Below are 27,977 nucleotides of genomic sequence, written 5' to 3'. Positions count from 1 at the left end.
GAAAAATGTTAATGTTTCAGCTGTGTTGTTTGCGGCGCGTCGAGATGTTAAACGAATACGCATGCCAAACAATTTCATTTGGATTTAGCTAGCGAGCCAGTTACTTGTTTTAATATTTACATCATATTTTGTAAATCATAACAAGACATCTGTTAACCTGTCTGCATTTAACACTTGGTAAGTCGAGCTAAATGAGACCAGACTTTTTGACTGATGCTGAAATTGACGGATGTTGCTTTTGCATTAGGGTTATTTCAGGTGTTGTTTGTTAGTTACTGAATTAGCTGCAAATGTTAAATTGTCTTTGCTGCTCGCGCATGGGTCCAACACGCCCCACCAGCTCGAGTTTCCACTAGTTTGCGAGCTACCTACCACAGCCACAAAGTCAAAATTGTCTATATTGTAAAAATTAACTGTCTTAATTTAAGGGTGGACATAAGATTAGCAGTGTGATTCAAATTAGGTTTAAAACCAAATGTTGAGAAACATTTTAGAAATGGGCGGGGATTATGACTGTGCCTGTGGTAACTATTCACAAATCAAACTTTGTCACATGCGCTGAGTACAAGTGTAGACCTTACGGTGAAATGCTTACTTACCAGCCATTAACTCTTCTCTTATTTTAACTAAAGTAACAATAACGAGGCTATATACAGGGGTACCAAGTCAGTGTGTGTAATTTGTACACTTAGCTAGGGGTGAAGTGACTGCGTAGATAATAAACCGTGAGTACCAGCAGCGTACAAAATTGGCAAAAGTTTTTTGGTCCTAGATTTAGCGCTCCGGTACGGCTTGCGGTTCTGTGTTGTAGCAGAGAAAACAGTCTATGACGTGGGTGACTGGAGTCTCTGACAATTTAATGGGTTTTTCTCTGACACCGCTCGTTTATATAGGTCCTGGATTGCAGGAAGCTTGGCCCCAGTGATGTACTGGGCTGTACGCACTACCCTCTTTAGCGCCTTACAGGCTGGCTACACCGCTCGCGTGCGTTGCAAAATAAATGTATACATCTATATTATTCAATTATTGCACCCACACTGCTCGATTGCGCCAATGAGCGTCTGCGTTGCCAACAAGGGCTAAAATAGAACTCCTTTCTAATTCTGATGCAAATCTCGCTGAAAGTCCTGCCTCTCCCATCTCCTCTTTGGTTATACCCAGGTGGGTAATTGAAAGATGAAATGTTTTGCCGGTTGTCATGGTAAAGTGTAGATGCCAATCACCATATAATTTCAAAGATGAAACAGCAAGCTAAATCAAATCAAATCAAATTTTATTTGTCACATACACATGGTTAGCAGATGTTAATGCGAGTGTAGCGAAATGCTTGTGCTTCTAGTTCTGACAATGCAGTAATAACGAACAAGTAATCTAACTAACAATTCCAAAAAAACTACTGTCTTATACACAGTGTAAGGGGATAAAGAATATGTACATAAGGATATATGAATGAGTGATGGTACAGAGCAGCATAGGCAAGATACAGTAGATGATATCGAGTACAGTATATACATATGAGATAAGTATGTAAACCAAGTGGCATAGTTAAAGTGGCTAGTGATACATGTATTACATAAGGATGCAGTCGATGATATAGAGTACAGTATCAACGTATGCATATGAGATGAATAATGTAGGGTAAGTAACATTATATAAGGTAGCATTGTTTAAAGTGGCTAGTGATATATTTACATTTCCCATCAATTCCCATTATTAAAGTGGCTGGAGTAGAGTCAGTGTCATTGACAGTGTGTTGGCAGTAGCCACTCAATGTTAGTGGTGGCTGTTTAACAGTCTGATGGCCTTGAGATAGAAGCTGTTTTTCAGTCTCTCGGTCCCAGCTTTGATGCACCTGTACTGACCTCGCCTTCTGGATGACAGCGGGGTGAACAGGCAGTGGCTCGGGTGGTTGATGTCCTTGATGATCTTTATGGCCTTCCTGTAGCATCGGGTGGTGTAGGTGTCCTGGAGGGCAGGTAGTTTGCCCCCGGTGATGCGTTGTGCAGACCTCACTACCCTCTGGAGAGCCTTACGGTTGAGGGCGGTGCAGTTGCCATACCAGGCGGTGATACAGCCCGCCAGGATGCTCTCGATTGTGCATCTGTAGAAGTTTGTGAGTGCTTTTGGTGACAAGCCGAATTTCTTCAGCCTCCTGAGGTTGAAGAGGCGCTGCTGCGCCTTCCTCACGATGCTGTCTGTGTGAGTGGACCAGTTCAGTTTGTCTGTGATGTGTATGCCGAGGAACTTAAAACTTGCTACCCTCTCCACTACTGTTCCATCGATGTGGATGGGGGTGTTCCCTCTGCTGTTTCCTGAAGTCCACAATCATCTCCTTAGTTTTGTTGACGTTGAGTGTGAGGTTATTTTCCTGACACCACACTCCGCGGCCCTCACCTCCTCCCTGTAGGCCGTCTCGTCGTTGTTGGTAATCAAGCCTACCACTGTTGTGTCGTCCGCAAACTTGATGATTGAGTTGGAGCGTGCATGGCCACGCAGTCGTGGGTGAACAGGGAGTACAGGAGAGGGCTCAGAACGCACCCTTGTGGGGCCCCAGTGTTGAGGATCAGCTGGGAGGAGATGTTGTTGCCTACCCTCACCACCTGGGGGCGGCCCGTCAGGAAGTCCAGTACCCAGTTGCACAGGGCGGGGTCGAGACCCAGGGTCTCGAGCTTGATGACGAGCTTGGAGGGTACTATGGTGTTGAATGCCGAGCTGTAGTCGATGAACAGCATTCTCACATAGGTATTCCTCTTGTCCAGATGGGTTAGGGCAGTGTGCAGTGTGGTTGAGATTGCATCGTCTGTGGACCTATTTGGGCGGTAAGCAAATTGGAGTGGGTCAAGGGTGCCAGGTAGGGTGGAGGTGATATGGTCCTTGACTAGTCTCTCAAAGCACTTCATGATGACGGGTGTGAGTGCTACGGGCGGTAGTCGTTTAGCTCAGTTACCTTAGCTTTCTTGGGAACAGGAACAATGGTGGCCCTCTTGAAGCATGTGGGAACAGCAGACTGGTATAGGGATTGATTGAATATGTCCGTAAACACACCGGCCAGCTGGTCTGCGCATGCTCTGAGGGCGCGGCTGGGGATGCCGTCTGGGCCTGCAGCCTTGCGAGGGTTAACACGTTTAAATGTCTTACTCACTTCGGCTGCAGTGAAGGAGAGACAGCATGTTTCCGTTGCAGGCCGTGTCAGTGGCACTGTATTGTCCTCAAAGCGGGCAAAAAAGTTATTTAGTCTGCCTGGGAGCAAGACATCCTGGTCCGTGACTGGGCTGGGTTTCTTCCTGTAGTCGGTGATTGACTGTAGACCCTGCCACATGCCTCTTGTGTCTGAGCCGTTGAATTGAGATTCTACTTTGTCTCTGTACTGGCGCTTAGCTTGTTTGATAGCCTTGCGGAGGGAATAGCTGCACTGTTTGTATTCAGTCATGTTACCAGACACCTTGCCCTGATTAAAAGCAGTGGTTCGTGCCTTCAGTTTCACACGAATGCTGCCATCAATCCACGGTTTCTGGTTAGGGAATGTTTTAATCGTTGCTATGGGAACGACATCTTCAACGCACGTTCTAATGAACTCGCACACCGTATCAGCGTATTCGTCAATGTTGTTGTCTGACGCAATACGAAACATCTCCCAGTCCACGTGATGGAAGCAGTCTTGGAGTGTGGAGTCAGCTTGGTCGGACCAGCGTTGGACAGACCTCAGCGTGGGAGCTTCTTGTTTTAGTTTCTGTCTGTAGGCAGGGATCAACAAAATGGAAATTTTGCTAGCTAAATAGGACAAATTAGCTAGCAAATGCAAGCTAACTAGCTAAATTGCCATACATGTTTAATGCTTTTTGACATGTCCCCAAATTAATGTCACTGGTTGAGTTTGTTTTGATATTTTAAACTGCATGTCGGGATTGCGTTTGGTGTAGGGGGACAAAATAAATGTATGCACGATGACGCACGCGCACCAATTTATTTGTCATCAAACTCGATCATGACACACTGGTTAAAATATCAAAACAAACTCTGAACCAATTACATTAATTTGGGGACAGGTCGAAAATCATTAAACATTTATGGCAATTTAGCTAGCTAGCTTGCACTTGCTAGCTAATTGGCCCTATTTAGCTAGCTTGCTGTTGCTAGCTAATTTGTCCTGAGATATAAACATTGAGTTGTTATTTTACCTGAAATGCACAAGGTCCTCTACTCTGACATTTAATACACACATAAAACAGTCACCCGAATCGTTTCTAGTCATCTCTCCGCCTAGGCTTTTTCTTCTCTTGACTTTATATTGCTATTGGCACCTTTCATAAATTAGGTGCATTACCGCCACCGACCTCATCTTTCAGTCACCCACGTGGGTATAGCCAATAAGGAGATGGCACTTGGTACCTGCATCTATAAACCAATGAGGAGATGGGAGAGGCAGGACTTGCAGCGCGATCTGCATCACAAATAGAACTGACTTCTATTTTCGCCCTTGGCAACGCAGACGCTCGTTGGCGCGCGCAAGCAGTGGGTGCAATAATTGAATAATATAGATTTCTACATTTATTTTGCAACGCTCACGCGACGCGAGTGACGTAGTCAGCCTGTAAAATAGAAGCCAGTTCTATTTGTGACGCAGATCACGCTGCAAGCCCTGGGGACTCTCCCATCTCCTCAGAAGCAGGTACCCACGTGCCATCTCCTCATTGGTTGTATTTAATGAAGCTGCCAATTGATAACTTCTGAGATGACTTCTGAGGCGTCTGTTTCTCAAACTAGACACTCTAATGGACTTGTCGTCTTGCTCAGTTGTGCACCGGGGCCTCCCACTCATTCTATTTTGGTTAGAGCAAGTTTGCTCTGTTCTGTGAAGGGAGTAGTACACAGCGTTGTACGAGATCTTCAGTTTCTTGGTAATTTCTCACATGGAATAGCCTTCATTTCTCAGAACAAGAATAGACTGATGAGTTTCAGAAGAAAGTTCTTTCTTTCTGGATAATTTCGAACCCACAAAATGCTCCAGATACTCAACTGGTCTAAAGAAGACCAGTTTTATTGTTTCTTTAATGAGGACAACAGTTTTCAGCTGTGCTAACATGATTGCAAAAGGGTTTTCTAATGATCAATTAGCCTTTTAAATGATAAACTTGGATTAGCTAACACAACGTGCCATTGGAACATAGGAGTGATGGTTGTTAATGGGCCTCTGTATGCCTAAATCAAATGTATTTGTCATGGTTAGCAGGTGTTAATGCAAGTGTAGCGAAATGCTTGTGCTTCTAGTTCCGACCATGCAGTAATATCTAACAAGTAATGTAACCTAACAATTTCACAACAACTACCTTACACACAAGTGTAAAGGAATGAATACGAATATGTACATAAAAATATATAAATGAGTGATGGCCGAACGGCATAGGCAAGATGCAGTAGATGGTATGGAGTACAGTATATACATATGAGATGAGTAATGTAGTGTATGAAAACATATGAAGTGGCATTGTTTAAAGTGGCTAGTGATACATTTATAGTGGGGGAAAAAAGTATTTAGTCAGCCACCAATTGTGCAAGTTCTCCCACCTAAAAACATGAGGCCTATAATTTTCATCATAGGTACACTTCAACTATGATGGACAAAATGAGAAAAAAAATCCAGACAATCACATTGTAGGATTTTGAATGAATTTATTTGCAAATTATGGTGGAAAATAAGTATTTGGTCAATAACAAAAGTTTCTCAATACTTTGTTATATACCCTTTGTTGGCAATGACAGAGGTCAAACGCTTTCTGTAAGTCTTAAGAAGATTTTCACACACTGTTGCTGGTATTTTGGCCGATTCCTCCATGCAGATCTCCTCTAGAGCAGTGATGTTATGGGGCTGTTGCTGGGCAACACGGACTTTCAACTCCCTCCAAAGATTTTCTATGGGGTTGAGATCTGGAGACTGGCTAGGCCACTCCAGGACCTTGAAATGCTTCTTATGAAGCCACTCCTTCGTTGCCCGGGTGGTGTGTTTGGGATCATTGTCATGCTGAAAGACCCAGCCACGTTTCATCTTCAATGCCCTTGCTGATGGAAGGAGGTTTTCACTCAAAATCTCACGATACATGGCCCCATTCATTCTTTCCTTTACACGGACTAGTCGTCCTGGTCCCTTTGCAGAAAAACAGCCCCAAAGCATGATGTTTCCACCCCCATGCTTCACAGTAGGTATGGTGTTCTTTGGAGGCAACTCGGCATTCTTTGTCCTCCAAACACGACGAGTTGAGTTTTTACCAAAAAGTTATATTTTGGTTTCATCTGACCATATGACATTCTCTTAATCTTCTTCTGGATCATCCAAATGCTCTCTAGCAAACTTCAGACAGGCCTGGACATATACTGGCTTAAGCAGGGGGACACGTCTGGCACTGCAGGATTTGAGTCCCTGGCGGCGTAGTGTGTTACTGATGGTAGGCTTTGTTACTTTGGTCCCAGCTCTCTGCAGGTCATTCACTAGGTCCCCCCCGTGTGGTTCTGGGATTTTTGTTCACTGTTCTTGTGATCATTTTGACCCCATGGGGTGAGATCTTGCGTGGAGCCCCAGATCGAGGGAGATTATCAGTGGTCTTGTATGTCTTCCATTTCCTAATAATTGCTCCCACAGTTGATTTCTTCAAACCAAGCTGCTTACCAATTGCAGATTCAGTCTTCCTAGCCTGGTGCAGGTATACAATTTTGTTTCTGGTGTCCTTTGACAGATCTTTGGTCTTGGCCATAGTGGAGTTTGGAGTGTGACAGGTGTCTTTTATACTGATAACAAGTTCAAACAGGTGCCATTAATACAGGTAACGAGTGGAGGACAGAGGAGCCTCTTAAAGAAGAAGTTGCAGGTCTGTGAGAGCCAGAAATGTTGCTTGTTTGTAGGTGACCAAATACTTATTTTCCACCATAATTTGCAAATAAATTCATTAAAAATCCTACAATGTGATTTTCTGGATTTTTTTTCTCATTTTGTCTGCCATACTTGAAGTGTACCTATGATGAAAATTACAGGCCTCTCATGTTTTTAAGTGGGAGAACTTGCACAATTGGTGGCTGACTAAATACTTTTTTGCCCCACTTAAGTATTTGATACATCAGAAGAGCAGAACTTAATATTTGGTACAGAAACCTTTTGTTTGCAATTACAGAGATCATACGTTTCCTGTAGTTCTTGGCCAGGTTTGCACACACTGCAGCAGGGATTTTGGCCCACTCCTCCATACAGACCTTCTCCAGATCCTTCAGGTTTCAGGGCTGTCGCTGGGCAATACGGACTTTCAGCCCCCTCCAAAGATTTTCTATTGGATTCAGGTCTGGAGACTGGCTAGGCTACTCCAGGACCTTGAGATGCTTCTTACGGAGCCACTCCTTAGTTGCCTTGGCTGTGTGTTTCGGGTCATTGTCATGCTGGAAGACCCAGCCATGACCCATCTTCAATGCTCTTACTGAGGGAAGGAGGTTGTTGGCCAAGATCTCGCAATACATGGCCCCATCCATCCTCCCCTCAATACGGTGCAGTCGTCCTGTCCCCTTTGCAGAAAAGCATCCCCAAAGAATGATGTTTCCACCTCCATGCTTCACGGTTGGGATGGTGTTCTTGGGGTTGTACTCATCCTTCTTCTTCCTCCGAACACGGCGAGTGGAGTTTAGACAAAAAAGCTCTATTTTTGTCTCATCAGACCACATGACCTTCTCCCATTCCTCCTCTGGATCATCCAGATGGTCATTGGCAAACTTCAGACGGGCCTGGACATGCGCTGGCTTGAGCAGGGGGACCTTGCGTGCGCTGCAGGATTTTAATCCATGATGGCGTAATGTGTTACTAATGGTTTTCTTTGAGACTGTGGCCCCAGCTCTCTTCAGGTCATTGACCAGGTCCTGCCGTGTAGTTCTGGGCTGATCCCTCACCTTCCTCATGATCATTGATGCCCCACGAGGTGAGATCTTGCATGGAGCCCCAGACCGAGGGTGATTGACCGTCATCTTGAGCTTCTTTCATTTTCAAATAATTGCGCCAACAGTTGTTGCCTTCTCACCAAGCTGCTTGCCAATTGTCCTGTAGCCCATCACAGCCTTGTGCAGGTCTACAATTTTATCCCTCATGTCCTTACACAGCTCTCTGGTCTTGGCCATTGTGGAGAGGTTTGAGTGTGTGGACAGGTGTCTTCTATACAGGTAATGAGTGGAGAACAGGAGGGCTTCTTAAAGAAAAACTAACAGGTCTGAGAGCTGGAATTCTTACTGGTTGGTAGGTGATCAAATACTTATGTCATGCAATAAAATGCAAATTAATTACTTAAAAATCATATGTGATTTTCTGGATTTTTGTTTTAGATTCTGTCTCTCACAGTTGAAGTGTACCTATGATAAAAATTACAGACCTCCACATGCTTTGTATGTAGGGAACACTGCCGATTTAACAGGTTATCAAATACTTGTTCTCCCCACTGTATGTATGTGCAGAGTGGCACCAGATTATTAGTTTTTAAATAATAAAAGTAGTTTATAAATAAAATGTGAAACGTAACTATAGTATTCTTAGGGTGGCAGGTAGCTTAGTGGTTAGAACGTTGGGCCAGTAACTGAAAGGTTGCTGGATCGAATCCCTGAGCTGACAAGGTAAAAAATTGTTGTTCTGCCCCTGAACAAGGCAGTTAACCCACTGTTCCCCGGTAGGCTGTCATTGTAAATAAAAATTTGTTCTTCACTGACTTGCCTAGCTAGCTAAATGAAGGTTAAAAAAATGAATTAAAAAATTAACTAGCATTGAAAAAGTTAATCCATTCTTCTCTAAGTATCTCTCCCTAATTTCTGAATCACGTAGGCTGTGCTTTGGAGGGGGAGGGGCTGGTAGCCTTCACACACACACTGGCAAAGATTTTCAGCTGTCAGGAAGGCATACACTGGAATGAGGGCTTTGCATAGGTGATCTATTGCATTTTATTGTAGGACTGGAAAAAAATGCCTGGAACGTAAAACAAAGTTATTAACCAGTTCCCATGCTTTTAAAATAACTTTTATTTTCCGGAACAGTATAAATTACTTTTGTTCTGATTTTGTCCCTAGAACATTTTTTTTATTGTCCAGATTTCTGTTCTGTTCCCAGAACTGGTTCCAACCCCTGGTTTTAATGTTCAGAACGAGCGTCTGGACTCTTAAGAAAAGTCCCAGCCAGAAGATACTATCAGCAATAGGCACTAAAGGTACAGTGCATTCGGAAAGTAATCAGACCCCTTGACTTTTTACACATTTTGTTACGTTGTAGTCTTACTCTAAAATTTATTCAATTGTTTTTACTTAATAAATCTACTTACAATTACCCCATAAAAAATAAAGCAAAGATGTTTTTTTATTTTTCGCAAACTTATCACATTTACATAAGTATTCAGACTCAGTACTTTGTTGAAGCACATTTGACAGCTATTACAACCTCGAGTTTCTCCAATTCTTCTTTGCAGATCCTCTCAAGCTCTGTCAGGTTGAATGGGGAGCGTCACAGCTATTTTCAGGTCTCGCCAGAGATATTCAATTGGGTTTAAGTCCACGTGTGACTCTTGGCATTCAGGCCAAAGAGTTCAATCTTGGTTTCATCAGACCAGACGGCTGCCTTTTGGCAAACTCCAAGCGGGCTGTCATGTGTTTTTTATTGAGGAGTGGCTTCCGTCTGGCCACTCTACCATAAAGGCCTGATTGGTGGAGTGCTGCAGAGATGGTTGTCCTTCTGGAATGTTCTCCCATCTCCACAGAGGAACTCTGGAGCTCTGTCAGAGTGACCATCGGGTTCTTGGTCACCTCCCTGACCTAGGCCCTTCTTCCCTGATGGCTCAGTTTTGCCAGGCAGCCCACTCTAGGAAGAGTCTTGGTGGTTCCAAACATCTTCCATTTAAGAATGGAGGCCACTGTGTTCTTGGAGACCTTCAATGCTACAGACATTTTTTTGGTACCCTTCCCCAGATCTGTGCCTCGACATAATCCTGTCTCGGAGCTCTTACTGACAATTCCTTCGACCTCATGGCTTGGTTTTTGCTCTGACATACACTGTCAAATGTGGAACCTTATGTAGACAGTTACGTTCCTTTCCAAATTATGTCCAATCAATTGAATTTACCACAGGTGGACTCCACAATCAAGTTGTAGAAACATCTCAAGGATGATCAATGGAAACAGGATGCACTTGAGCTCAATTTCGAGTCTCATAGCAAAGGGTACTTATGTAAATACTAAATACTTATGTAAATAAGATTTCTGGTTTAAAATTTTAGTACATTTGCAAACATTTCTGAAAATCTGTTTATTCTTTGTATTTTATGGGGTATTGTCTGTAGATTGAGGATTTATTTTTTTGTTAATCCATTTTATGATAAGGCTGTAACGTAACAAAATGCGGGAAATATTGCTGAATACTTTCTGAATGCACTTATGTTAGCGGTTATGAATGGGTTACAAACAGTACCTATTCTGTAACTCCCAGTAATGGAAACCAAACATCTTTGGTTAAATCACATTATCTGGTGTAACAATCTGTAGCTATTTTGTAACTAGTGTAATGTTTAACTTAACTAGCTAGCTACTGTATTTTCAGTGTATTTTGTGCTGTTGGCTGATCCCTGGTTTTGTTATCATTCATTACCCATTGTTTTTAAAAGGTGCCTCATTCATTATGTCCTCGGATGACCTTCTTGCACAGAGAGAGAGAATCGAACGCCAGATTTTGGCGCTGGAGGAAAACCTTGGACTCGAAAGCAATTCCGGCATTGAACTTCTATCTTCAGACAGTTGTGCATCTGGTTGGTATCTAAAGCATGTTAAAACATTGTTGCAGTGGGCTTGTATAGAGAGGACACCCTGACTCCTGCACTAATCATAGAATACAATTTAGTCTTCAAAACTCCTTGGCATGCTTCTTAAATCTGTTATTTGTTTTCACTGCTGTCAGATGATGGATCAGACGACAATGCTTCTCAACCAGAAGATTTGGTAAGACTTATTGACATCACCAATATTACCTTGTGACCATGATTTATTTCATGGGATTTGAGAAATAATGTCAACCTGCTCTTCTAGGGTTCTCTGGGGAACCTGGAGGCAGAGCGGGAGCGAATACAGAGGGAGATTGAAGAGTTGGAGTCCACTCTTGGTCCAGGTGCATTTTAATGCTGAGATTCTGTCAGGTAGCCAAGGCCCTTGCCTTGTGTAGTTTCAACGGGTTATTCATTGTTTCAGGGATTTAAGTTTTCCTGCTAGTATACATTTATACCGGGAGTGGGTGTGACCCCTTTTATAATGTGTTGAAACAGATGTGGATGGCCAAGGAAGTTCAACAGAATTGGTTAGTATTGATTAGCATTTTCACAATTCCAGCACTCCAGTTTTCAGTTTGTTACATGATATAAGGTTACTGTAACATGGCCTTGCGCTCTCCTTTCTCCCATGTCTGGTAGAGCGAAGAGGACAGTGCTGAGGAGCTGGACCTACCCCAGAACACAGATACATGTCTGCAAATTAACCTGGTTTATCAGGAAGTGTTGAAAGAGAAATTGGAGTACCTGGAACAACTGTTAACAGACAATCAACAGCAACAAGTAAGAGACCAATAACTAATAGCCCACAGCTTCTCTTAAAGGTGCAGTCTGAAATCTGTTCAATTAATCTTTTCAAGTTTTTGCTCTGAGCTGTGCAATGTCCATGCGATGTAATATATATATATTTTTTTCCCAACAGAAAGAGATTATGTCTCAGCTATCTGACACAGGAACTCCCCAGGCTACCACATCTGGAGAACCCACACTGAAGCTTTTCTTGGGGAGCTTTCTGAAGCCCTATTTCAGAGATAAAGTCACATTTCTGGTAGGGATGAGTTCTGATTCAGTACAATATGAGCATGGTCAAGGGGTTATAACTACATGATTTTACATTGCCTCTCTAATTCCCACAGGGCCCACCCGCTAATCCAGAAACCAGGGAGAAGATGAGTAAAAGAATCAGACCTACTGACGACGTCAAGATGAAAAAATGTGAGCCTAAAAATAATAATTGTTAGACCTTAGTGCTCCTTGCATCCTTGTTAAGTGACATCACCATTATCAGAGAGTGACTTTAAATATTTTTCAGGGGAGGGGTGGCAGAAGACTCTGCTGATAAATGCTGTGGTCAAAGACAGCATGAAACGCATGATACAGCCCAAGCTGTCCAAGTAAGTAAAGGGTGATTGTTTTCCCCTGAATGGTATCTTTTGATAATGGGAATGTCTTATTTGCTACATTTTGAAAATCACAGGAGCAAAACTTCAGATTTTTACATAGGGTTTATGAAATGTAGGTAAACATTTTTAGGATTGGTGTTAACAAATTGGCCTACATGAATGACATGATTTTGTCTCAAAGGGTTGAATACCTTACACAGAAAATGGCCAAAGCTGAAGACGTGGAAAAGCTAATCCTGCGGAAACAAATCACTGAAATTGAAAAGGACATTGAGGCCATCAGGTGATTACCATCATAACTATTTTACAGGAAATAACAATCTAGCCTATTAATTCCAAGATGACACTGGTTATCATGTCAGACATGTCTGTTTTGTGTTTGTTCTCACTTTACATGAAGAGATTAAATGGATTGAATTGTTTAATCCATATGTATTGTAATGTTCATGGACTCCAACTCCTTTTGTGGTTCCTGAGTCAAACCATTTCTATATAACTGTTGCCGGATCTGCTTTCCCTTGCAGTGCACTGAAGGAGGATGAGCTGATGGGTGGCCGCTATGATGACCATGACTGGCAAAAGATTTCCAATATTGATGTGGGTCAAGTAACTGCTGTCTTCTCCTCCATTCATGTGTTTGTTTTGCTATTGCTAAAAAGGCTTAAATGTTGATGCTAACATCTTATTCCTATCCAGTTTGAAGGCATCCGTGAAGCTGAGGACATAAAAAGCTTCTGGCAGAACTACCTGCATCCCTCCATTAACAAAGCCAGTTGGAAGGAAGATGAAATTGAGATGCTCAAGAAAGTTGCTGTGAAATATGGGCACCACAACTGGGATCAGATTGCTGATAAACTTGGGGTAAGACCAGACAGTATTGGTCAAATAGCCTCATGATTGTTACGCTCTCCTATCAGAGGTGATATTTCTAGTCCTGATTTGTACAGTTTGATTGATTGATTATACTTTGTTTAGAGCGAAGTACCTGATACTGAACCGTTAGGTTTCTCGGTTGTAGGTAGGTCAAGTGTAATTCCCTGAACATCCTAACATGACCAATTTCTTTGAATGTGTAAACTTTTCAGGTTTGTCCATTCTGAACTCATGTCCTCTCCTCTGTCTGTCACACACAGACCAACAGGACAGCCTTCATGTGTCTCCAGACATACCAACGCTACATCTGCACCGACTTCAAGAGGAGGATGTGGTGTGGAGTGGAGGACGACATCCTTAGAGAGCTGGTGGAGAAGATGCGGATAGGGAACTACATCCCTTACACCCAGAGTAAGTCCCCACCACCCAATGTACACCCTGGCTTTTACTCATCATCTATGTTATTGTTGGTGCACATCGATGACAGTTGTTATTGTTGTCCCCAGCTTATGTACCCATCTTTGTAAGGCTCCAGTAGGAGCGTTAACTGATGAAATTGTATGCACTCGCTACTGTAAGTCGCTCTGGATAAGAGTTCTGCTAAATGACTAAAATGTAAATATAAATGCAAAGCTCTCAAGGTACTGTCCACTGCTCTACTCTACTGATTTTTCAATACAAGATACTGTAGCTTGTCATGGTAGTGCATCATGTGTTGGGTTCTGGGAATTCAGCTCCATGATTTCTGTTGTACTCCAGTCTCCTATTTCATGGAGGGCCGGGATTCATGCCAGCTGATGTATCGGTGGACTCAGGTTCTGGACCCCACCCTCAGGAAAGGCCATTGGTCTAAAGAAGAAGATGAGGTATGGGCAGGAGGGCTTTTGGCTTTTTTTGTTGGGAATAGTATCTTTAGCTTCATCTGATCTGTTCCCAGGAAATGTTGTGATGTCCCCATATGTACAGTATAAATGTTTGATAATATAAGTTGTGCTCTGATTTTTGTTTGTTGTTGCAGATGCTACTGAGAGCAGTGGCTAAACACGGGGCGGGGAACTGGTGGAAGATGCGTCAGGATGTGCCTGGCAGAAATGATAGCCAGTGTAGGGACAGGTGAAGACTTCTATTGACTGCTCGATAGAGCCAACGCATTGACCAAACTCTCACGACGTTCACTGAAAGTCTCCCTGATGGCCACCCTATTCTAGTTAACTCAAACTTGAAAAAGTATTATAAACTGGCTGGTTCGAGCTTTGAATGCTGATTGGCTGACAGCCATTCAGGGCATGACATATTTTTTGGGGTCCACCAGCCACTGTGCCAGGTAGATCAAAATATCTACCAGCCACTCAGATTTTTTGGTTACACATTACTTGAAACCCAGCGTCAACATGTTATTACACACTCATAACATGTCATATGTCATAACAGTTGACATAACCTGCCATAATAGGGTCATAACACTGTCATGACCCATATATTTACACCTGTTGTGGCATTGTGTTATTTTATGGCTGGTTATGACGCCTACATAAGAGTGTGAAAACCCACATTTATTCAAATTGTTTTTTTCCCTGCCGAGAAGTTTCCGTTAGTTTGAAAGTTTGTTTCTGAAGTCCTTTGTTTTAATGAATTTAGTCACTTTTTTTTTCCCATCATATTTTAAATAACTTGCAGAGAATACACTTCATGATGAAGTATAATGACCATCCTGTGTCTCTTTACTTGTACTAAGAAAATACACTTTGACACTGTCAAGAAGCATTATGACCATCATAATCATATAGGCCCATCTGGCTTATATCACGTACATGCCCTTCATCAGTCAATGTCAGTCATCACGTACATGTCAGTCAAAAAGAGGGTCTCTAGTCCTGCTCCTGCATTCATCCCAGTCATCAGTAACAGCGCATTGGGGTAGGTGCATGCCTGACATCAATTTGTACGTAATTACAATGATAATTTAATATGGTCAATTTCAGAAAATGTTTTATAGCAAACATATTATTGACAAGTAGGCTATGGTGAAATGGAATGTTTTGTGGGTTTTCACACTATGTATGTGGCATAACCTTCCATAAAATAATGCAATATAGTCACAACAGGTCTAAATATAAGTGTTATGGCCATGTTATGTAGCTGTTATGACGACTCAGAATGTGTTATCAGACAAAATATGTGTTTCAGACAAAATATTTTTAAAATTCTGCTAAAATTACACCAACAAAACACAACAAAAATGTATGAACATGCTTTGTAATGTTTCTAAAACAAATGTATTACTAGTAAGACGTAACGTGGTATATTGTTTAATTTCATATTTGTTTTGTGACCGGGGTCTTTTTAACCAAAATATCACAGATGAGACAAAAAATGAGGTTACCATGGTAGTGCGACTCCAGTCATGTTTGTGCCTATGAGAGTCTGAATAGTAGAAGCATTGTCTTCTCTTCCCTAGCAGTTGAAACTCAAACATAGAAAAACAGCCTAGCTTGTGAACAAAACAATGTATATAGCCAAGAAACACAAGGACAAAATCTCACTTCAGTAGATTTTGGTTTCAAATAAATTATACCAACTTTTATGCCTGTGCGCAGCGCTTTTAAAAATTAATCTGTCACTCAGCTCATAACATGCGCACAGCCCCCAGCCAGGCAGTGTTGCAGCTTGAAGTGCAATATGTGCGACTAATTTACCAGCTATGAAACTAAACGGCAGAAATACCTTAATAAACAGCTACTGCAGCGTTTATTTGACTATAAATGTGATCATACTTGACTTTTTATTCACAAATGCGAGTGAAATGCTCGCACTGTGGAGCCCTGAACACCCGCCAACATGGCTGGTGAAATAGACATCTTATACTCCAATGCCAAAATCTACCCGCAGGTGGCGGGGTGTTAATTTTAGACCCTGCAGCCATCGTATATCAGTTCGCATATCACGGTATGACCCAAAAAATATTTTTACTGCTCTACGTTGGTAACCAGTTTATAATAGCAATAAGGCACCTCAGGGGTTTGTGATATATGGCCAATATACCATGGCTAAGGGCTGTGTCCAGGCACTCAGCGTTGCGTTGTGTGTAAGAAAAGCCCTTAGCCGTGGTATATTGGCCATATACTACACCCCTCGGCCTTGCTTAATTAGAATATACGGTTACTGACAAACCGCTGTTTCATTCTGTAGGTATGTGGACGTCCTGATTGGGAACGTGAAGAAGGGGCCATTTGACGAGGAGGAACGGGCGCAACTCCGACAATTGGTGGAGAAATATGGATGTAGGAACTGCTATAGAAAGCTGACTCGCATAGAAACTATATCAAAAGAATCGGGTTACCTTTCTTGATAACAGGTCTAACAGTTTATTTTGTCCTTTTCTATAGGTAAATGGGCAAAGATAGCTGCTGAAATGCCTAACAGAATTGACAGCCAGGTCCTTCAACAGTGGAGGAGAATGACAGGGTACAAGGTGAGTGTTGACTATGTAGCCTTCTTGTCCTTCTCAACTCAGTCTGTAAAACTGAACATACAGTTAATTACTCTCTTATTTTTGTAAACAGCCCAGACCTCGGAGAGACAGAAGTAGAAGAGAATTGCAGAGGAGAAAGGCAGTGGCTGTGAGGAGCATCAAGAGTAGGCTGAAGAGGCTAGACAATGATGTGCACTCAAGCGCCGATGAAGAGGAGAGCGTCAAGATGGAATTTATGGACAGTGACGACGAGAAGAAACAGAAATTCTTTGAACTGTACGGATCTGATCAGGAAAGTGACATTTTTGAAGACTACACCCAACCAGACATGGAGCAATGGATCCCCATGCGAGAGAAGCAGTTTGAAGGGATGGTGAGGAGTGTGATGGTTGAACGGCCCAGCAAGTACACAACTCAAGAGCAGGCAGCGACGGACAGCCAGGCCGCAGCACGCAAGTTCATGGTGGTCCGCTCCACCGTCCTGGACCGCTTTGGCGAGCCTGCTGCCACTGTCATTGGACAAAACCCTCCAATCCTGGCAAAGAAGGTACCAGCATTTGTTTATTAACAGTCATGTGATTCGTTGCACCATTATGTGTATAGGGTATGCAGATTTTGAACACCCATCCCTAGACCGGCCTATATGAAGTTGTCAACCTAAAATGAGTGCAATTCATTGTCATTGTCAAATACCACCATCATAAAGCAGAGACTAGATCTGCATCAGTAACCACAGCTACATATTAAGTTAATCTGAATGTATCACAAAATGGGATCACGAGGCAGTTAACATTTAATAAACATTTAATCGTTCATCAGCTGTGTAGCTCATTTTAAAGTGAGTCTCTTTGTTTATGAACTCAGAAATATGATTCTTATTTTAGAATATGTAGTAAAGTTAGCTGGCTAACCGATTGATTCCTGCTTTGAGCATGCAACATTCTCTGTGTGTTCCTTCTAAAGGATTGCAACAGTGACCTGGCCATGCTCCAGGTATGCTATGGAGAGGTGAGGAACCTGATCACTTGGAAGAAAACAAATGCCACAAAACATGTAAGTTGCCAGGTGACACTCAAAAATGACAAATATTTTCATTTAGCCTCTCTTTATGTGGTAGAACAGGTGTTTCAATTGCTTTTTATCCCAAACAAATATGATTCCAGTGGATACATTTTTGTTAATTTGTCAAAATAGATTTAGTGAAAATTAGATCTATTTTTTTAAAGGAAATGTTGATAAAATGTTTGATTATTAGAATCCATCAATAAATCCTATTTCATACAAATAAATATAGTAAAAGCTTGAATCTAGGTAAGAACAGTGTATTAAAATAGTTGTGTGCTCTAAGGTTTCGTTGCATAGCCTATCTAGCTCAATCGATGATGGAAATTGAGCTTTGTTAATACAGAGGTCTTCTCCTCGCAAAGCCTGTGATGTGTGTCTTCTGTTTTCTATGTACAGTACCAGTCAAAAGTTTGGACACACCTAGTCATTCAAGGGTTTTTCTTTATTTTTACTATTTTCTACATTGTAGAATAAGTGAAGACATCTAAACTATGAAATAACACATACCGAATCATGTAGTAACCCAACAAGTGTTAAACAAATCAAAATATATTTGTGATTCTTCAAAGTAGCCACCTTTTGCCTTGATGACAGCTATGCACACTCATAGCATTCTCTCAACCATCTTCATGAGGTAGTCACCTGGAATGCATTTCAATTAACAGGTGTGCCTTGTTAAAAGTTAATTTGTGGAATTTCTTTCCTTAATGATTTTGAGCCAATCAGTTTTTTTGTGACAAGGTAGGGGTGGTATATAGAAGATAGCCCTATTTGGTAAAAGACCAAGTCCATATCATGGCAAGAACAGCTCAAATAAGCAAAGAGAAACAACAGTCCATCATTACTTTTAGGACATGAAGGTCAGTCAATGCAGAACATTTCAAGAACTTTGAACGTTTCTTTAAGTGCAGTCGCAAAAACCATCAAGTGCTATGATGAAACTGGCTCTCATGGGGACCGCCACAGGAATGGGAGACCTGGATAAGAGGTAACTGGACCTCAGATTGCATCCAAATAAATTATTCACAGAGTGCTAGTAACAGACACATCTCAACATCAACAGTTCAGAATCAGGCCTTCATGGTCGAATTGCTGCAAAGAAACCACTAAGAAGAGACTTGCTTGGGCCAAGAAAAACAAGCAATGAACATTAGACTGGTGGAAATCTCATTTGGTCTGATTCCAAATTTGAGATTTTTGGTTCCAACCGCCGTGGCTTTGTGAGACGCAGAGTAGGTGAACGGAAGATCTCTGCATGTGTGGTTCCAACCGTGAAGCGTGGGGGTGCTTTGCTGGTGACGCTCTCTGTGATTTATTTAAAATTCAAGGCACACTTAACCAGCATGGCTACCACAGAATTACGCCATCCCATCTGGTTTGCGCTTAGTGGGACTTTTAATTTGTTTTTCAACAGGACAATGACCCAACACACCGCCAGGCTTTGTAAGGGACATTTGACCAAGGAGAGTGATGGAGTGCTGGATCAGATGACCTGACCTCCACAATTACCCGACCTCACGGCAATTGAGATGGTTTGGGATGAGTTGGCCCACAGAGTGAAGAAAAAGCAGCCAACAAGTGCTATGTGGGAACTCCTTCAAGACCGTTGGAAAAGCATTCCTCATAAAGCTGTTTTAGAGAATGCCAAGTGTGTGCAAAGCTGTCATCAAGGCAAAGGGTGGCTACTTTGAAGAATCTCAAATGTAAAAAATATTTTGATTTGTTATTTCATAGTTTTGATGTCATCAATATTATTATACAATGTAAAAAATAAAGAAAAACCCTTGAATGAGTAGGTGTGTCCAAACTTTTGACTGGTACTGTACATGTCTGTAGAAAAACAGTGAGTCTACAAGCAGTGACCAGGGGACGCCTCACAATTGCTCAAGGCAAAAGTACTCCTCTGCCAACAGTGAAACCTACACCACTCTCAACTATTCCCTTCAGTTGGCAGTCACTCCCTGGGTGGGCAATGTGCTTATGCCCCCACCAATCTCTTCAAACAAGCTCAGAGAAGGTACTTTATGAGTTGTCACAGGTAATACATCCTAACTTCTCTCACTTGTAGATAAGTAAAATGAGCTTTCTTGTTGTTAAATAATGGGTTTTGGAAGACTGAACCAAGGACTTGACCCAGAGTTATATACGGTAAGTGTACAAAACATTACGAACACCTGCTCTTTCCATGCCGTAGAATGACCAGGTTAAAGCTATGATCCCTAAGTGATATCACTTCTTAAATCCACTTCAGTCCGTGTAGATGAAGGGGAGGAGACAGGTTAAAGAAGGATTTTAAAGCCTCAAGATAATTGAGACATGGATTGTGTATATGTTCCATTCAGAGGGTGAATATGCAAGACAAAAGATTGAATTGCCTTTGAACGGGGTATGGTGGTAGTTTGGCCAGGTTTTAAAATGGCTGCTACGTTAGCGCCTTTATTCTATACATGTTGGTGATGTAACGATACGAGAGTGCCTCTGATGGTTCCCTCTGAAATTACCCACTGTAAACAAGCAAAACAGAGCTGCAAATGTAACGTTTTTATTGATTAGCATTCGGGATAATGTGTATCCAAGTCTGTACTGTGTTGTGATGTCAACAAATTGCAAATACACAGCACAATGTGGAAGCTTCAATTATCACTTAGCAACAGCTATGGAGGAGAAAAGTGGCACTCTTGGAACATTCAGACACAGTGGGGCAAAAAAGTATTTAGTCAGCCACCAATTGTGCAAGTTCTCCCACTTAAAAAAGATGAGGCCTGTAATTTTCATCATAGGTACACTTCAACTATGACAGACAAAATGAGAAAACAAATCCAGACAATCACATTGTAGGATTTTAATGAATTTATTTGCAAATTATGGTGGAAAATAAGTATTTACACATGCGGATATAATCCATACACACACACACCTCGTCTCACAAAGACATGGAGGTTGGAACCAAAAATCGCCAATTTAGACACCAAACCAAAGGACAAATTTCCACCTGTCTAACGTCCATTGCTCGTGTTTCTTGGCCCAAGCAAGTCTCTTCTTATTATTGGTGTCCTTTAGTAGTGGTTTCTTTGCAGCAATTCAACCATGAAGGCCTGATTCACACAGTCTCCTCTAAACAGTTGATGTTGAGATGTGTCTGTTACTTGAACTCTGAAGCATTTATTTGGGCTGCAAATTCTGACACTGTTAACTCTAATGAGCTTATCCTCATTAGAGAATGGGAGACCCATTCTAACTCTGGGTCTTCCATTCCTGCGGTAGTACTCATTAGAGCCAGTTTCATCATAGCGCTTGATGGTTTTTGTGACTGCACTTGAAGAAATGTTCAAAGTTCTAGAAATTTTCTGTATTGACTGGCCTTCATGTCTTAAAGTAATGATGGACTGTTGTTTCTCTTTGCTTATTTGAGCTATTCTTGCCATAATATGGACTTGGTCTTTTACCAAATAGGGCTATTTTCCGTATACCCCCACACCCCCTTGTCACAAATCAACGTTCCCTTCTGAAATGCTTTAACTTTTAAGAAGGCACACCTGTTAATTGAAATGCATTCCAGGTGATTGCCTCATGAAGCTGGTTTAGAGAATGCCAAGAGTGTGCAAAGCTGTCATCAAGGCAAAGGGTGGCTATTTTAAGAATCTCAAATATAAAATATATTTTGATTTGTTGAACACATTTTTTCGGTTACTACATGATTCCATATGTATTATTTCATAGTTTGTCTTCACTATTATTCTACAATGTAGTAAATAGTACAAATAAAGAACAAACGTTGAATGAGTAGGTGTTTTAAAACTTTTGACCGGTAGTGTACAATGTGTGGAAAGCATTCCTTATACTGGCCCATGTTGACTCCAAAGCTTCCCACAGTTGTCAAGTTGGCTGGATGTCCTTTGGGTGGTGGACCATTCTTGACACACGGGAAATTGTTGAGCATGAAAAACCTAGAAGCGTTGCAGTTCTTGACACAAAACGGTGCGCCTGGCGCCTACTACCATATGGTAGTATACCCCGTATGTTTCAACTGTCTCAAGGCATAAAAATCCTTCTTTAACCCATCTCCTCTACAAGTGACATCAATAGTGGATCATAACTTTCACCTGGTCAGTCTGTCATGGAAAGAGCAGTTTTCTATAGTCAGTGTATATGACTCTAAATTGATCCTACTTTCTCTTGTTTTTGTAGCTGACATGGTGCGAGAGAAATCTGAGAGCATTGGACTCACCAAGACCCCAGTGTTCTTGTTCTTTCTGCAGGTAGGGAATGAACCCAGTGGGGGCAACATTTTATATGAATGAGCACAATAATGCCATTATGTTAGTTGGGTTTTTCTTATGGATGCAAGCACCTAGGCCTATGCAGAAATTCTGGCATGTATTCTAATGCTGATAGACAAACACGAATGACTTCACGCTACATACAGGAAAAATGGAACACATTTTACAACATATGTTCTTTATTGGTATATCAAGAGCACATGACTAGCTATTATGGTACCAAATTAATGCATCATAACCTCAGTCCAGAATATCTGAAAAGGGTTAACTGATAATGCCATATTTTGAATCCATTGTCAGCCGATCCTGATCATATGAACATTTTATATTATGCATTTTCTAATGCAATCTGAAACAGGTCCTCCGTGTGGATGCTGAGGGCTGTAAGCAGATAATTCAAATGCGTAACAAACAAGTGAGTATAATTTACTACACCATAAACAAAAAGTCCTCATACTTTAAAACCTTTACAGTTTTAGGTTTTTGCATCTATATAATAATTGCTACTTACTGTGCATTCAGACCCCTTGACTGTTTCCACATTTTGTTACGTTACAGACTTATTTTAAAATTGATTAAATTGATTAAATCATCAGACAAGTCTCTGAATGTCCTTGAGTGACCCAGCCAGAGCCCGGATTTGAACCCGATCGAGCATCTCTGGAGAGACTTGATAGTAGCTATGCAGCGACGCTCCCCATCCAATCTGACAGAGCTTGAGAAGATCTGCAGAGAAGAATGCGAGAAACTCCCCAAATACAGGTGTGCCAAGCTTGTAGCGTCATACCCAAGAAGACTTGAGGCTGTAATCACTTCCAAATATGCTTCAACAAAGTACTGAGTAAAGGGTCTGAATACTTATGTAAATGTAATATTTCTTTAAAAAATGCAAAAATGTCAACCTGTTTTTGCTTTTTCATTATGGGGTATTGTGTATAGATTGAGGGGGGGGGGACAATTTAATACATTTTAGAATAAGTCTGTAAGGTAACAAAGTAAAGGGGTCTGAATACTTTCCAAATGCACTGTATATGCAATTTGAACAGAGCAATTGTGATGTCAATGTATCTGTTTCAGGCGGTACTCACGGGACACAGATCTTGGGAAGCGAAACAGGGTAACATATTATGTTTGTATATCGCATTGAATATGTCATACCCTGTGAAAGTGATGTCCACTTCCCTGTATCGATTCCCATGCTGTTTTGAATGGGCTTTGTGGTTATTTTAAAAAATGTAATAAATGCAGCCATTTTAAAATGTATATACAATTGTGTTTGTGGATGAATTGACCTCTGTCAGATCCCTTTTATGATGTTTATGCGCTTGAAGATCAGTGCACTACTTTCCTGTGCGTTGAAGACAAAAAAAAATTCAACTACAAAAGTTGAGAAACTTGAGGCTGAGGGGCAGTCACTTCCTGCTTACTTTCTCTGCATGCTCTCGCCACCAAAAATCACTTATTAATTACAGTGCCTTGCGAAAGTATTCGGCCCCCTTGAACTTTGCGACCTTTTGCCACATTTCAGGCTTCAAACATAAAGATATAAAACTGTATTTTTTTGTGAAGAATCAACAACAAGTGGGACACAATCATGAAGTGGAACAACATTTATTGGATATTTCAAACTTTTTTTAACAAATCAAAAACTGAAAAATTGGGCGTGCAAAATTATTCAGCCCCTTTACTTTCAGTGCAGCAAACTCTCTCCAGAAGTTCAGTGAGGATCTCTGAATGATCCAATGTTGACCTAAATGACTAATGATGATAAATACAATCCACCTGTGTGTAATCAAGTCTCCGTATAAATGCACCTGCACTGTGATAGTCTCAGAGGTCCGTTAAAAGCGCAGAGAGCATCATGAAGAACAAGGAACACACCAGGCAGGTCCGAGATACTGTTGTGAAGAAGTTTAAAGCCGGATTTGGATACAAAAATATTTCCCAAGCTTTAAACATCCCAAGGAGCACTGTGCAAGCGATAATATTGAAATGGAAGGAGTATCAGACCACTGCAAATCTACCAAGACCTGGCCGTCCCTCAACTTTCAGCTCATACAAGGAGAAGACTGATCAGAGATGCAGCCAAGAGGCCCATGATCACTCTGGATGAACTGCAGAGATCTACAGCTGAGGTGGGAGACTCTGTCCATAGGACAACAATCAGTCGTATATTGCACAAATCTGGCCTTTATGGAAGAGTGGCAAGAAGAAAGCCATTTCTTAAAGATATCCATAAAAAGTGTCGTTTAAAGTTTGCCACAAGCCACCTGGGAGACACACCAAACGTGTGGAAGAAGGTGCTCTGGTCAGATGAAACCAAAATTGAACTTTTTGGCAACAATGCAAAACGTTGTGTTTGGCGTAAAAGCAACACAGCTTATCACCCTGAACACACCATCCCCACTGTCAAACATGGTGGTGGTAGCATCATGGTTTGGGCCTGCTTTTCTTCAGCAGAGACAGGGAAGATGGTTAAAATTGATGGGAAGATGGATGGAGCCAAATACAGGACCATTCTGGAAGAAAACCTGATGGAGTCTGCAAAAGACCTGAGACTGGGATGGAGATTTGTCTTCTAACAAGACAATGATCCAAAACATAAAGCAAAATCTACAATGGAATGGTTCAAAAATAAACATATCCAGGTGTTAGAATGGCCAAGTCAAAGTCCAGACCTGAATCCAATCGAATCTGTGGAAAGAACTGAAAACTGCTGTTCACAAATGCTCTCCATCCAACCTCACTGAGCTCGAGCTGTTTTGCAAGGAGGAATGGGAAAAAATGTCAGTCTCTCGATGTGCAAAACTGATAGAGACATACCCCAAGCGACTTACAGCTGTAATCGCAGCAAAAGGTGGCGCTACAAAATATTAACTTAAGGGGGCTGAATAATTTTGCACGCCCAATTTTTCAGTTTTTGATTTGTAAAGTTTGAAATATCCAAAGTTTGAAGTTTGAAGCCTGAAATGTGGCAAAAGGTCGCAAAGTTCAAGGGGGCCGAATACTTTCGCAAGGCACTGTAGCTAAGAGCTTCAGCACCCCGATCAGCGATGGTCAACTGCAAAGTATTTAAAGACAAATCTATTCATTGATATTAAATGTAAAATGTATTTTTTATAATTGTGGTAATTACACCCATATGTGAATTATGTTTTACATAAATGCCTCTTTTTATTTACTTTATTCTAGCTTTATTGAAAAAAACAATGCAACGGCATGGTCCCAGAATGGTAGCCAGTATGCTGAAACGGAAGGGAAACGAGCAGCAGAACAGCCAGCAACAGAACAGTCAACTTGTGATGATGATCCCTCAGACCTTTGTCATTGGACAGCCTGTAGTACAGTCCACCCCACATCCTATGGTCCCATTCACTCCAACTTCCAGACAACAACTCATGCCTTCTACACTTACCCAACCCGGACCCTCTACCCCCAGCCGACCCATACCTTCCACCCCTGGTCAACCTTTACCCTCAACCCCCAGCCAACCTATACTCCCTGCTCCTGTGCAATCCTCAATCATAATAGACAGGGTGAATGTTCAGGTAAATGAGAATCTTTCAGCAAAGAAACGCAATCTCAAACCTACTGTGAAATCACAGGCCCCCAAAGAGGTCAAGGATGCTGCAATTGCAAAAAAGTCAGTGGAACAGTCGCCTAAACGCAAGAAAGCCCGTACGCAAAGTCCTCCCAAAGGAAACCTGGTTGGCCAACTTTCTAACATAATTCTGTCCCCTCCACAAACTGCCTGGGTCCTGACGCGCGATGGACTTGTGCCAATCAGTGGCATTGGCATTCAGATGACACCTCAGAATCTACCAGCAAATGCTTTTGCACCTGCTTGTCCACCTGTTATTATCAACCAGCAAGTCCCTCTAACACTAAATGCTGCTGCAGCACAGGCCTCCTCCAATGTGACCAATGTCTGCCCATCTTCCTCTGCATCATCCATAGCACAGGGAACTGCCTCCCCATCTGTTTTCTCCTCTCCCTCCGCCTCCACTACCTTCATAAGCAACACTGCTCCAAGGATGACCAACCCAGTCCTGCCGACTGTGGCAACCACTTGTCCCCAGCTCAATGCAGTGTCACCTGTTCTCTCTGTTCCCAAGAACACGGTCATCTCGGCTCCCATTAGACCACAGACTGGCCCGCCACAGGCTTTCGTCCTCAACGTCCCTCCAGGCTCTCTTCCAGCCTCATTCCCTCAGGGAGCCTTCCGAATCATGCAGTTTTATCCCCCTAAACGTGTCCCTCCACCCCGCAATCCAGAAGTAATACAGTTTGATCCCAACCTGATATTCATGGAGGACCCAGCCAAAGTGAGCGAGTGGTTGAATGGCAAGAATGGAATTGCGCTTCCGGAGTTGGATGTCACACTACCCTACCTTCCCCCCTTTGTCAGCAGCCTGGATACCCTGTCGAGTCTCCTGAAATGTAAAACGACATTGGCAATTAGTGCCATGATGGTCCTGCACCCAGAGGAGAAAGAGAACCAGGAAGAGGAGCAGCAGGTAGCGGCAGTGCGGAGCCTCGTGGCAGAGCGTTTCATCCATAACCCGGGCTACCTCCTCCTGAAGGCTCGCTTCTTGTCTTGTTTCACCATGCCTGCTCTTCTGGCTACTATCAATCCAGTCAAATTCCCCATGTCTCCCACCCCGGAACACAGTGATGTGGAGGAGGAACCTTTCAGGAACCCCCCAGGGATGCAGATCTATACTTTGAATGAACAGCAAACAACACTCCAGGTGAGTTCAGTCTCAAACCAATCCTCCTTCTTATGTTTGATACACTGCCTTTCTGTCCTCTTCTCTCACTGAACTGTTGAGCGGATCTTATGTTCTTTTCTCAGGCCCCTCTGCTAAGCACTGATGGAACAGGATCTCCTGCCACCTTCTTCTCCGGAATCACCACAAGAAATAAAAGCTGGGACCTAGACATGGAGTAATTGGAATAGTTTTGGAATGTGTCATCTTACGGGTTAAACCAGGTTTTTGTTTTTAAATGTTCTTGCCAATTTTGTTGTGATGTCTGTCATAAAAAGGGATCTATGACATCACTCATTACAGTATAGTTGCTGTTGAAATTGTACTTAATGAATGGTTCATATTTGTACTTGTTTTTGTTTGTAATTGAACTATTTACACAATGTATAAGAATAATTATGTTGACCTGTACATATTTTGTAATAAATCATTCTGTTAATAAATGCGTATACATTGGATCTGCAGAGCACATTGGTCAGATTGACTCTCAACAACCAGTTTTTTTTGCAGACCACATAGTGGTCACCGAGGGTGACATTTTCATGGTGCATAATAGTTCAAATCTGTGCAGAAAATACTAGCTATAAAACTCATTATATTCTATCACTGTTTTATTTTTGGCCAGAAATGTCCTCAAAGTGGTGAACTTTACCTGTGAATAAATGTTTATTAGCCAGGAAACAAAAGTTTATTAGACTTTATTAGAGATTATGCAGTTTCATGAGTGATGCAAAATTCTGGTAACTTTCCCAAAATCATCAGGTTTTCCAGAAGTCCTGGTTGAAAGATTTTCAGAATCAAGACAGAATAAACAGAATTTTGTGAATTCTCAAACCACAATTTCTGGAAAAGTTGGGACTTTTGGGAAAGTTACTGGAATTTTGCAACCCTGGTTAAATGGATTAATATTACATTGTGTGTGTGTGTGTATATAAACCAGTCAATACTCAAGAAACAAATATTTATAAACAATATTCTCCCTGATGGGTGAGTATCCTGTTTTCTATCATTTTTACAATGAAAATATATTGTACCTTAACTTTAAACTACAGTAATCAAGTCTGTGTAATACTGTTTCATCAGCAGAACTGTTTTTTTTTTATAAATGAGGGAAGGAAGTGATTGAGTCATTGCCTCACAGTCCTTAAACAAGAGGTGTGTACTACTGCCAATACTCTTATCACTCTAGTCACTCCATTATTTGGTGTTGGTTTATTGAGAATAAAAGATTATTCACAACCACTCAAGAAGGCACTACTGTTGTCACTGACAATTGCACATTATTTTCTTGGAGAGTTTGTCTC

General features: G+C 41.8%; 1 protein-coding gene across 1 annotated transcript; it reads left to right on the top strand.

The window, feature by feature from the left end:
* Window positions 1-14: 14 nt before the first annotated feature.
* LOC112248229 (snRNA-activating protein complex subunit 4-like) lies at window positions 15-27,882 on the top strand. The gene is made up of 25 exons (XM_024417083.2): window positions 15-177; window positions 10,659-10,799; window positions 10,949-10,989; window positions 11,077-11,155; window positions 11,310-11,341; window positions 11,454-11,594; window positions 11,734-11,859; window positions 11,948-12,026; window positions 12,124-12,205; window positions 12,396-12,497; window positions 12,739-12,811; window positions 12,911-13,075; window positions 13,348-13,498; window positions 13,847-13,953; window positions 14,106-14,200; window positions 16,277-16,368; window positions 16,474-16,559; window positions 16,651-17,106; window positions 17,523-17,612; window positions 19,461-19,641; window positions 21,813-21,883; window positions 22,263-22,319; window positions 22,982-23,021; window positions 25,097-26,655; window positions 26,760-27,882. Exons 2-25 carry the CDS (start codon window positions 10,673-10,675, stop codon window positions 26,853-26,855), a joined length of 4,128 nt encoding a protein of 1,375 aa, XP_024272851.1. The 5' UTR covers window positions 15-177; window positions 10,659-10,672; the 3' UTR covers window positions 26,856-27,882.
* Window positions 27,883-27,977: the final 95 nt, after the last annotated feature.

The sequence above is a fragment of the Oncorhynchus tshawytscha genome, linkage group LG04, assembly GCF_018296145.1.
Source record: "Oncorhynchus tshawytscha isolate Ot180627B linkage group LG04, Otsh_v2.0, whole genome shotgun sequence".
Lineage (NCBI taxonomy): Eukaryota > Metazoa > Chordata > Actinopteri > Salmoniformes > Salmonidae > Oncorhynchus > Oncorhynchus tshawytscha.
Note: the sequence above shows the minus strand (reverse complement) of the source record. Positions and strands in the feature narration are given on the sequence as shown.